Source organism: Lycium ferocissimum, chromosome 1, assembly GCF_029784015.1.
Source record: "Lycium ferocissimum isolate CSIRO_LF1 chromosome 1, AGI_CSIRO_Lferr_CH_V1, whole genome shotgun sequence".
In the NCBI taxonomy this organism is placed as follows: Eukaryota; Viridiplantae; Streptophyta; class Magnoliopsida; order Solanales; family Solanaceae; genus Lycium; species Lycium ferocissimum.
In genome coordinates this window covers 23,518,882-23,529,608 of record NC_081342.1, presented here as the reverse complement: position 1 = coordinate 23,529,608, position 10,727 = coordinate 23,518,882, and the positions used below count along the sequence as shown (strand labels likewise).

Sequence of the window (10,727 nt, the reverse complement as noted above, 5' to 3'; positions counted from 1 at the left end):
TGGTAACTTTTTTTTTATTGGGTTATTTTGGTCCCTACAGCCACTTTTTGAGTCATTTAAGTTGCGGACTCTAATTAATTGGCATACAATATTGAACTAGCGGGGGCTCAAAATGCCCACTAACAATATCTTTTGTTAACATTATATAAAGCTCCATCAGATTATCCGAAAAAAAATAATCTTGCTTGAATATACTTTTGTTTAATTATATTTTTTGGAGTGATGAGGGAAAAAATTATTCATGTTTACACGAAGTCAATGAGTATATATATGTGTGTCTTTATATGTAATTTAATCATTTACTTGTGGTTAATTAATTCATATTTGCATCTCAATGATATCATATAATTAACCATGATAAATTATTGTAGTTAAATGTAAACTAGCGTTGGAATTACCTCGATGCGCAAACAATATTGTGATCCAACTGTTTGAGCTTATTACATCATATCACTTTAACAGAATTCAACTTACATCTTGTTTCTCTTTGGCCTTTTTAGTAGAAAAGATAATTATGCTATAATATATTTCTAAAAGCTATTACATATATAGCTTGGTGTTTGGAGAAAATATATTCTTGCAATCACCGAAAAAAGAGTATATAGAGAATATAAGATGATGGACTAAGATACAATTTGAAGTTATAGAAAAAATTCAGATTGCAACAGTCATGATTGTCAAGTCGTCAGCAACCGTATTTTCTTTATTGTATGTGTGTTTAATTTCTGTATTACCAGCTTCAAGCAACATTAACTTGTGATCGTCCATTAATACTGAGTTAAGTATGCTAGCTCGTCTGATTTGAAGTTATTCGTTACCAAAAAATTTGAAACTTTTGCTATGAATCTCTCAGTGTTTGGACTTCTGTTTTCATTCTTAAATATATTATTATGTCATCTTGTTTTCAGTACAATCTATTCAGTACAAAATTTCTATGAAATTAAAGGAAACGAACCATATATATATTCCCTTTACCGTCACTGAAAAAATTATAGAACAAAAATTGGTGAATTAAAATAATAAATATATATAGAAAGAGAGATATATTTGGATAGATCGTGGGTATACATTTTCACGAGGGCTTACAACAGAAAACGTTACATCAACTTTTTCTTATTCTTTCTTTAATTTTATGTTTCTTTGTACAAGATTAAAGGTTGAGGCGGCTAAGCGTTTTTGCATCACCCCTTCCGCGTTTGACTGTCTGTATCTAATGATGGAGTATAATTATTGTTTTTTTTTTTTCGACAAAAGTATGTTTTAGAAAATGTATCCCGTTTTCTTGATCTATCAATATATATAAGAGAATTTAGCGCGTGTGCCAAATTTTATGTCCGCTGATGAGTAATCGATAGGTCAATGGAAAATTTAAATTGTCAAGTTGCTGTTGAATACATACTATAGTTGAAGGGACACCGTGTTGTAGCCTAAATTTCATTTAAGTACTTCAAGATACTATATAGCCATATAGGGGACTAGAGAAAATGGTATAAAAACATAGTAGGTTGCAAGATGATCACATTAGACAAGTAAACAATAAAAATAAATAAATAGATAAATATCCAAGCTAGCTAGTATCTAAAACCTGGGTCCTGACCATACATCCAATTTATATTTAACAAGTATTGACAAATTAAATAATCATTTCATACAATACGAGAATATATCCACTCCTATCTGAGAAATTGAGAATACTGTGTTTCTATTTTGCTACACTTTTTTCTTCCTTCCCCATCTGCGGAATAGTTTTATTACTTTTAATTCCGATATAATTTCTCATCTCTCATACTTTATTTCCTATTTTAATTTGCTCTATCTTAAGGCAAGTAAATCGAAATAGATCAAAAGAAGTTATGTATACTAAATTAAAAATAATAATAATTAAAGTTTAAAACCTGGTACTCATTAGAAATGGAATAAGATCAAAGGAGGGTCTAAATTCAAATATACTTGAAAGAATTCTCAAGTTTAAAAGAAATTAAACTGTAATGAAGAATTTGTAACATCTTATAATCTATAAGAGAATAAATAAACCAAGAAGTACTAGATCAAGGATTTTATGATCCAAATAAGTCACCAAGAGAAAGTTAGACACCAAGAGAAAGTTAGACTTTTTAATAGCTTGATCTATATATGGCGTTATATATCCATATTCTTTTATAAGCAACTTGGATAATAAAGTAAGCCTCGGCCTTAGGCAAGTGGGTATATAAATTAGAAGCCAGTGCATTAGTTCTATTTTATTAGGTATATATATGAGAATTTTCTATAGTTTACTTTAAAACATGTGTGCATTATATTGTATTAGCGTCCATGCAAATAATAATATGCTGAGCACCACCAACAAATATCAAAATCCGGTTCTTGTTCGACAAGCATACATTTATGGAGTCCGGAGCCAAAATGGCTTCTTTTTACAGCCATTACACCAAAATGGCATGCCTTTTTTTTTTTTAAACCCAAATGGGTATTTTTTTTAAATGCAACAAATTTTGTTTTTTTTTAATTTCGTTTTTAATATAAAAAACGAAATTAAAAAAAAAAAAAAGAAATTTGTTGCATTTGTTGCACGAAATGCAACAAATTTTTTTTTTTTAATTTCGTTTTTAATATTAAAAACGAAATTAAAAAAAAAAATAAAAATTTGTTGCATTTCGTGCAACATTCTGTCTTCTTTAGCAATGCCATAAACGGTAAAGAATGTAAATACAACTATCCTTGTGGTGAAAGCACGTTTCATTTCAAAGTTATGCCGGACCGAGCATAACTAAACATAACTAAAAGTACGCCCCTCCGGACTTTTAGTTAAACACAACTAAAGGTGCCGGATCCGGCATAACTAAATATAACTAAAAGTCTCCCCCCTCCGGATATTCGACTTGCATTTCTAAGAAAGTATGCCTCGGATCGAGCTTGCATTTTAATCTTCTTATGCGAGATATTGTTCCAACTCACATGCTTAATCTCGGTTTACAAATTAACAACAATTAACATAAGTATGAATTCGGCTTGAGACAAGCAACCCAAGCGATATGTCCAACTTAACGGAATATAGAGTATTAGATTTTTTCGAATACGAGCTATTAAATTTAAAGTAACCATAAAACTTTGCGTCCATGACGGTGAGTTTGTGGTAATTAAGTTATATCCCAAAGAAATTAACAAATCAATATTTTATAGATTCGTGTGGATCTTCGTATATATACTTAAAACCTAACAATAAATTGTTCGAATTAAGCGAATAGTAGTTAGTATCTCGCGTTAATGACAATGGGTTCGTGCCTCGTGGTGTTTAACAATTAACATCTTTGCTATACAATGCAACCATAATTAGTTTGGAATGACAAATACATATATATGCTTCAAGGCAAAAGTACGCCCATAAGGCATAAGTATGCCCCCATCGGCATAAGTTTGATAATTCGTTAACAAATTTATGCCGATGATACTTTTAATGGGCAAACTTCTTTGGACCCATAACTTTGTGAAGGAATTATCAAAGTTTGGATAACTAAACATAACTAAAAACGCAGTTCCCCTCCGGCGGACTTTTAGTTAAACACAACTAAAAAGTCTATATGCTAAATATAACTAAAAGTACGCCCCCTCAAAGATATTCGACTTGCATTTCTAAGAAAGTATGCCTCGGATCGAGCTTGCATTTTAATCTTCTTAGATATTGTTCCAACTCACATGCTTAATCTCGGTTTACAAATTAACAACAATTAACATAAGTATGAATTGACTTGAGACAAGCAACCCAAGCGATATGTCCAACTTAACGGAATATAGAGTACTAGATTTTTTCGAATCGAGCTATTAAATTTAAAGTAACCATAAAACTTTGCGTCCATGACGTTGAGTTTGTGGTAATTAAGTTATATCCCAAAGAAATTAACAAATCAATATTTTGCAAACATTCGTGTGGATCTTCGTATATATACTTCAAAACCTAACAATAAATTGTTCGAATTAAGCGAATAGTAGTTAGTATCTCACGTTAATGACAATGGGTTCGTGCCTCTTGTGGTGTTTAACAATTAACATCTTTTGCTATACAATGCAACCCATAATTAGTTTGGAATGACAAATACATATATATGCTTCAAGGCAAAGTACGCCCATAAGGCATAAGTATGCCCCCATCGGCATAAGTTTGATAATTCGTTAACAAATTTATGCCGATGGGGGCATACTTTAATGGGCAAACTTGTATGGACCGGCATAACTTGTGAAGGAATTATCAAAGTTATGCCGGACCCGCATAACTAAACATAACTAAAAGTACGGACTTTTAGTTAAACACAACTAAAAGTCTGCCGGATCCGGCATAACTAAATATAACTAAAAGTCTGCCCCCTCCAGCATATTCAGCTTGCATTTCTAAGAAAGTATGCCTCAGATCGAGCTTGCATTTTAATCTTCTTATGCAGATATTGTTCCAACTCACATGCTTAATCTCAGTTTACAAATTAACAACAATTAACATAAGTATGAATTCGACTTGAGACAAGCAACCCAAGCGATATGTCCAACTTAACGGAATATAGAGTACTAGATTGTTTCGAATCTGAGCTATTAAATTTAAAGTAACCATAAAACTTTGCGTCCATGACAGTGAGTTTGTGGTAATTAAGTTATATCCCAAAGAAATTAACAAATCAATATTCTGCAGATTCGTGTGGATCTTCGTATATATACTTCAAAACCTAACAATAAATTGTTCGAATTAAGCGAATAGTAGTTAGTATCTCACGTTAATGACAATGGGTTCGTGCCTCTGTGGTGTTTAACAATTAACATACTGCTATACAATGCAACCCATAATTAGTTTGGAATGACAAATACATATATATGCTTCAAGGCAAAGTACGCATAAGGCATAAGTATGCCCCCATCGGCATAAGTTTGATAATTCGTTAACAAATTTATGCCGATGGGCATACTTTAATGGGCAAACTTGTATCTTTGGACCCGGCATAACTTTGTGAAGGAATTATCAAAGTTATGCCGGACCCGGCATACTTATGCCAAGTCTGCCCACAAGGCATAAGTATGCCGGGTCCGGCATAACTTTGGTAATTCCTTAACAAAAGTATGCCGGGTCCGGCATAGCGAAATTTAAACTCTGCCTTGCGAATTTTTTTTAAAATTTTGACTGCACGTGGGTTCGAACCTGGAACCTATGGGTGTTAGCCGAAGGGCAAAATTTAAAGATTTCAAACAAGTCTAGTATTATAAATCATTGGTTCAAAGATTAATGGAAAGGAAGAAAATTGATGGCAAAGAGAAGAAATTTAATGGAGGAATTCTTGAAATTTCTAATATATGGTGGAGGAGAAGGGGTTGTGGTGTATAAATAGGAAGAGAATAGAGAGAGACGTTGGGGAAGGAAAATATTAAAGGAAAATGGTTATTTTAAGTTTTTAACGGTTAAAAACTTAAAAAATATACCATTTTCCTTTAATTTTTTTTTTTTTTTTTTTTTTTTTTCCTTTTTAATAAAAAAAAAAAAAAAAAATTTGTTGCATTTCGTGCAACATTGCACGAAATACCCATTTGGGTTTAAAAAAAAAAAGGCATGCCATTTTGGTGTAATGGCTGTAAAAAGAAGCCATTTTGGCTCCGGACTCTTAATTTGAACACTTCCATGCCCTATTGTAACTACAAAACCTTACTGGTTTCATCTTTTGAATTTCAATATAGTGCAAAAGTTTTGTCCTTTCTGTCTGATTTCTATGACATTAGATCAGGTTACTATCGAATACGTATTACTTTTAGGAAAATATAAGATGTAAAGCTCAGTCAATAAAAATTGTCTAAGCACTTAGCTTCCTCATGTGCGATAGACAGTAGCAAATTCATGATTTATATAAAATTGGATACTGAAAATATATATACTCACTATTGAAAGGTAAAAGAATGGCTGATCGAAATCATCATGTGCGATAGATCAAAGCGAATCCATAATTTAAATTCTATAGGTTCACTTTTAAGATTTTAATAATAAATTTATCATATTTTTAAAATTATGAGTTCAAATATATATTGAGATTTTAGTGTATTTTTATACATGAAGTTATTCTCACCTCGAAATTATTGAATTCTGATAAATATGGTGACAAGTATTTTTTTTTCTTCATTTTCCTAATAAATCTTTTAACGAGTGGGTCATTATATTGATCTTTATCGAATCTAGTGAAGCGAGAATTTATTTTCCTGTACCTAATCCTGCTCCCTCTCTTAGAGCCTGTTTGGATGAACTTAAAAAATGCAGCTTATAAGCTGAAAACAGCTTATAAGCCAAAAAAAAAAAGGTGGGGTAGCCAACTTTTTTTTTTTTTTTTTTATAAGTTGTTTTCGGCTTATGTTCGCTTTAAATGTGCCAAGCCAAACGGGCCCTTTTTTTTTTTTTTTTTTTGGCTTATTTTAAGCACAAAATGACTTATAAGCTTACGAAATTAACACTCAAAAAAGCGAAAATTTTTTTATAAGTTATTTTCAGCAACTTATAAGCTAAGCCAAACGGGCTCTTAGTCAACTCCTCCTTCAAAGAATTATTATTATTATTATTATATTAAAAAATTTCTAGAAGAAGATATCATCAAAAGACAAGAAGCACAAAAGACTAGCAAATGAATTAGTTGGAGAGAGTACCCCATTTCTTGGAAGAAGGCATTGATTAAAGAATCCAATTACTGAGTGGAAAATTTCTATATAAGCCCCAATTATTTTCCCAATAGAATGTTGAAACCACAGAAGCATTAATTGAAGTGGTGAACTGATATCCAGGAACAGTCAAGACTACCACCACAATAACAGCAAAGTACAAAGTAATTAACATGGAAGAGATAAAGAAGGGGGCATGGTCTCCTGAAGAAGACCAAAAATTGAAAGCTTATATCATGAGATATGGCATTTGGAATTGGAACCTCATGCCCAAATTTGCAGGTCCCAACACTAATATAAACCTTGTTTGATTTATTTCAAATTTAATCCCATCTAGCTATCATCATGGTTAATAAAACTATACTTGTTAAACGTTTGAATCTTTGGACACTTAATTCCTACTCAGATGTCCACGTGCATTTAAGCATTAATCATTTTTTGTACTTAATTTGTCTGTTCAACTTTGATCATGGTTGCAGGGCTTTCAAGAACGGGGAAAAGTTGTAGACTTCGATGGATGAATTATCTTCGTCCTGATGTAAAGAGAGGACCCTTCAGTACGGAAGAAGTCGAAACTGTCATCAAAATGTATCAAGAACTCGGAAACAGGTAAGAAGTCCTAGCTTTAGGAATATTACCTATATGTATAATCTTCACTCCTATTAGCTATTAATTAAAACACCTCAGTTACGTTCTTGATATATCAAATTATCCTATGTTCAAAATAATTTAGGTGTGCATCTAAGAAAATTTCCTTGTGTTAATAATCCAGATGGTCAGCTATAGCTGAAAAATTGCCTGGAAGAACGGACAACGAAGTTAAAAACTTCTTCCACACACACGTAAAGAAGCATCTGGGAATGAAAAAAGAGGTCCCAGTGAAGTCAAGCCGCAAAAGGGTGGCGAAAAGTGACAAGAAAGAAACCGGCAAATCTCAAGAAAAACGTCCATTATTTTTGGCTACTGGCCCGACGGATTATAATCCAATGATAGGAACATACAGTAACAACAGTAGTTTGATGATATCACCCGGTGGTTCTTCATCCTGCAGCAGCGTTATTACATTTGTCGAAAGCCAAAGGATGAATGTGGATCAACCAATCATTGAAATGGAAAACACGGTCATCTTGGAGAGCAATCCTGAAATTCATCAGTCAGATAGTTTGAGCATTGAATCGTTGGATCAGTTCGATACGAATTCATTCTGGCTTCATCTACTTAATGATGCCGACCGTCTTATTTTATGATGGATCGACATCGAATTACAACCTATATGTGCGGCCTCCTACTTTGGTTTCACCAATTGCTAAATGTCAGAAGAGATTTTGACAGTTGAGTAATATATACGAGAATATGTGATACTTTATTTTCAAATGAAGTTTTATAATAGAAGAAGCGGATTATACGAGGAGAGGACTGATATCTGTTAGATGAGATAAGTTGTACCATGTCCAAAAACCATAAAAGATTAATAAGACGTTTTGTTTTGGTAGAAAGTCTATTAATTCTTAAAAGATTAGTGGTCCTTGTACTGTTTATGACTATGGTTCCACTGTATTTTAATTTGATCGATGGGCTCCTCATGCTTTCTCTGTCCTCTTTGTAATTGGATTTTCTTGTGAATTAGAGTATACTGTTAATCGTTGAATCTTTGACAAGTTTTAAAAGTGCGTGATTTTATACTCGAATTACAATATAAATGATTTTTACAATGTTTTTGATGTCTTAAACCAATTGAATTTATATGTGGGTATAGGATATGTACTTGAGTCTAAATATGAATCGCGGAAAGGTGATATGGATGCTTGTTTATAGACTAATGACGGATGCGAATACGGGATAAATACACATATAACGAGTAGATGAAAGATGGAGGAAGTATAACGTAAATGACAAGATTTGTATATATGTGTCTTTTGTGTTACAAATACACATTCTTGAAAAGTGAAGATGAGCCCAAAATTCTTGAAAAGTGAAGAAAAAAAAAAAAGAACCCCCTTAGGGGGGGAGGATATACCTATTTATAGTAGCGGGCCCATGGGCCTCATACAACATGAATTAATAAAATAGCAATAAAAAGGACGGCCCGCACGGATTTGACGGGATTGGCCCGGCGGCGCCGCTCGACACGCATAGTTGGTAGCCAACCATGATGTGACACCACCGACACGCTTCGGCAACGGTCATAACGGACCAACGGATACACGGACAAACGAACCCTCGGAAAGAGTTATCGAACCATCGGTGGCACGAGGAGAGACCGGGCCAATGGCGCCCTGCCGGCTTCGATTAAAGCGCTTATCGGGAAGGTGCGACGCCGGCCGTGTGAATTCTCGGCCCCTTCTCTTCATCCGATCCATACCTTCTCCGAATTGACTCATGTTCGATTTTTACCGTATACAGATAGCCCCCACACTTCCCGGGCCAATGATCCACCGGAGTAACGGGAAGTGGATGAAACATACAACCGACCGCCCGGATGGCCTATCCTTATCTCCTTATTTTGGCGGGAATAGTTGCGTCACGTCTTCCCCTCTGCGGCCACGTGTCCTTCTCCGGATGGTCCGCTCCTGCCAACCGCCTTTTACGCGTCGTTTCGGGTCGCTTCGCATTAATGATGGGACACGTGGCGATCCCTGATTGGCCGTCCTCGATAACCGTTCCCCTCCTTGCTCCTATATAAAGCCTCTCATCCCCTCATTTTTTCACTTTTACGATCTGCTCTTTCATTTTTTCTCTCCTCTGCGTTCTATCTTCATCCTTTCTCTGACAAATCATTCTCGCCAGCTTTTCGCTCCGGTTGCTCTCCAAATCACCATTTCCTTCGTTTTCTTTACATTATTTTCCGAAATCCTCTTCCTTCATTCCTTCAACATGTCCGAGACCACTTCTCCCGAGGCCGTGTCCCGTCTAAACAACGAGCAACCCGAGACTACGGCCTCGGATATTATATCGACCAAATTTAACTTCAACAAAGACCTCGAGGCGGAAAAGCCCTCCGCCGTCTCGGACGGGGATATGACGTGAGGCGATATCCTTCCTCCATAACCGAGGATAAGCTTGATATAGTCAAGGCGGACGTGGGTGGAACACGCGCCGTGGGGTTTTTGCACCGGGCGGACGAATCCATTACCGACCACCGGGAAGGGTTCTTGTACGTGTATACTTATCCCTTTACCCTTAAACTCGACCCCCCGATCGATCCGGTCATACTGGATATGTGCCGGACCTATGGTGTGACTTTGGCACGGATCGGCCCAATCGTTTGGAGGGTCGTTGCTTGCTTCAGTGGCGGCCGACGGAAGTGAGAAAGAATTCTCAACGGGCCCACGATACGCGTATTCTCGAGGATATTCGGGGTGGTGTCATAAAACTAACTAAGCGCGGCGGAACCCGTTCTTCTCGAAGATGGACGAAGACCAAGGACAGGGGGTGGCTAGAACGCTACGTCCGGGTAAAAACCGAGGACATAATCCCGGCCGCCCATCAACCTTTCCCAGAGAAATGGAACGACAAGCGTAAGTTCGATCCTTTGAGCAATCGTTCTTACTTGTTCATCCGCTTTTGGTACTGTTTTCTCATTGCCCTTTCCTTATTTTTCGCAGCAAACGGATTTGTTCCCCCAGTTATTCGCAATTTGAGTGAATGGGTCACGACACTCCTTAGCCAACTTCCTTATGAGGACCGAACATGGGCCCATTTGTCACGCGGTCGATGGATCGCCCAAAATCATGGTAACGTTTGACTTTCCTTCGTTTTTGCTGCATCTTTAGCCATTCGTGGTCGTCAGCTTTCTCAATCCTGTCCATGTCTTTGTGGTTCAGGTTTGCCGAAGGGCTCGGTGGCATCCAGATCGGAGTCGGGGGTCGCTTCCCCTGCACCGGCATCCGCGTTCGACACGGCGGGTTCTTTCGCGTTCTTGCCGAAGCGCGCTAAAAGGAAACGGCCCTCGAAAAGGGGCGACCGTCCAAACGAAGAAGGCAAGGAGTGTTGCCGGCCCCCGAGAGAAGAAACGGAGCCCGACATCATAGTTCGGAAGGTTGACACAGCTCGCCAAT

The 10,727-nt window shown here is 36.3% G+C and overlaps 1 protein-coding gene across 1 annotated transcript; it reads left to right on the top strand.

The window, feature by feature from the left end:
- The first annotated feature begins 6,763 nt into the window (after positions 1-6,763).
- LOC132029554 (transcription factor MYB4-like) lies at positions 6,764-8,334 on the top strand. Its single transcript, XM_059418822.1, has 3 exons — positions 6,764-6,951; positions 7,149-7,278; positions 7,442-8,334. The coding sequence occupies exons 1-3, from the start codon at positions 6,843-6,845 to the stop codon at positions 7,914-7,916; spliced, it is 714 nt and encodes a 237-aa protein (XP_059274805.1). The 5' UTR covers positions 6,764-6,842; the 3' UTR covers positions 7,917-8,334.
- Positions 8,335-10,727: the final 2,393 nt, after the last annotated feature.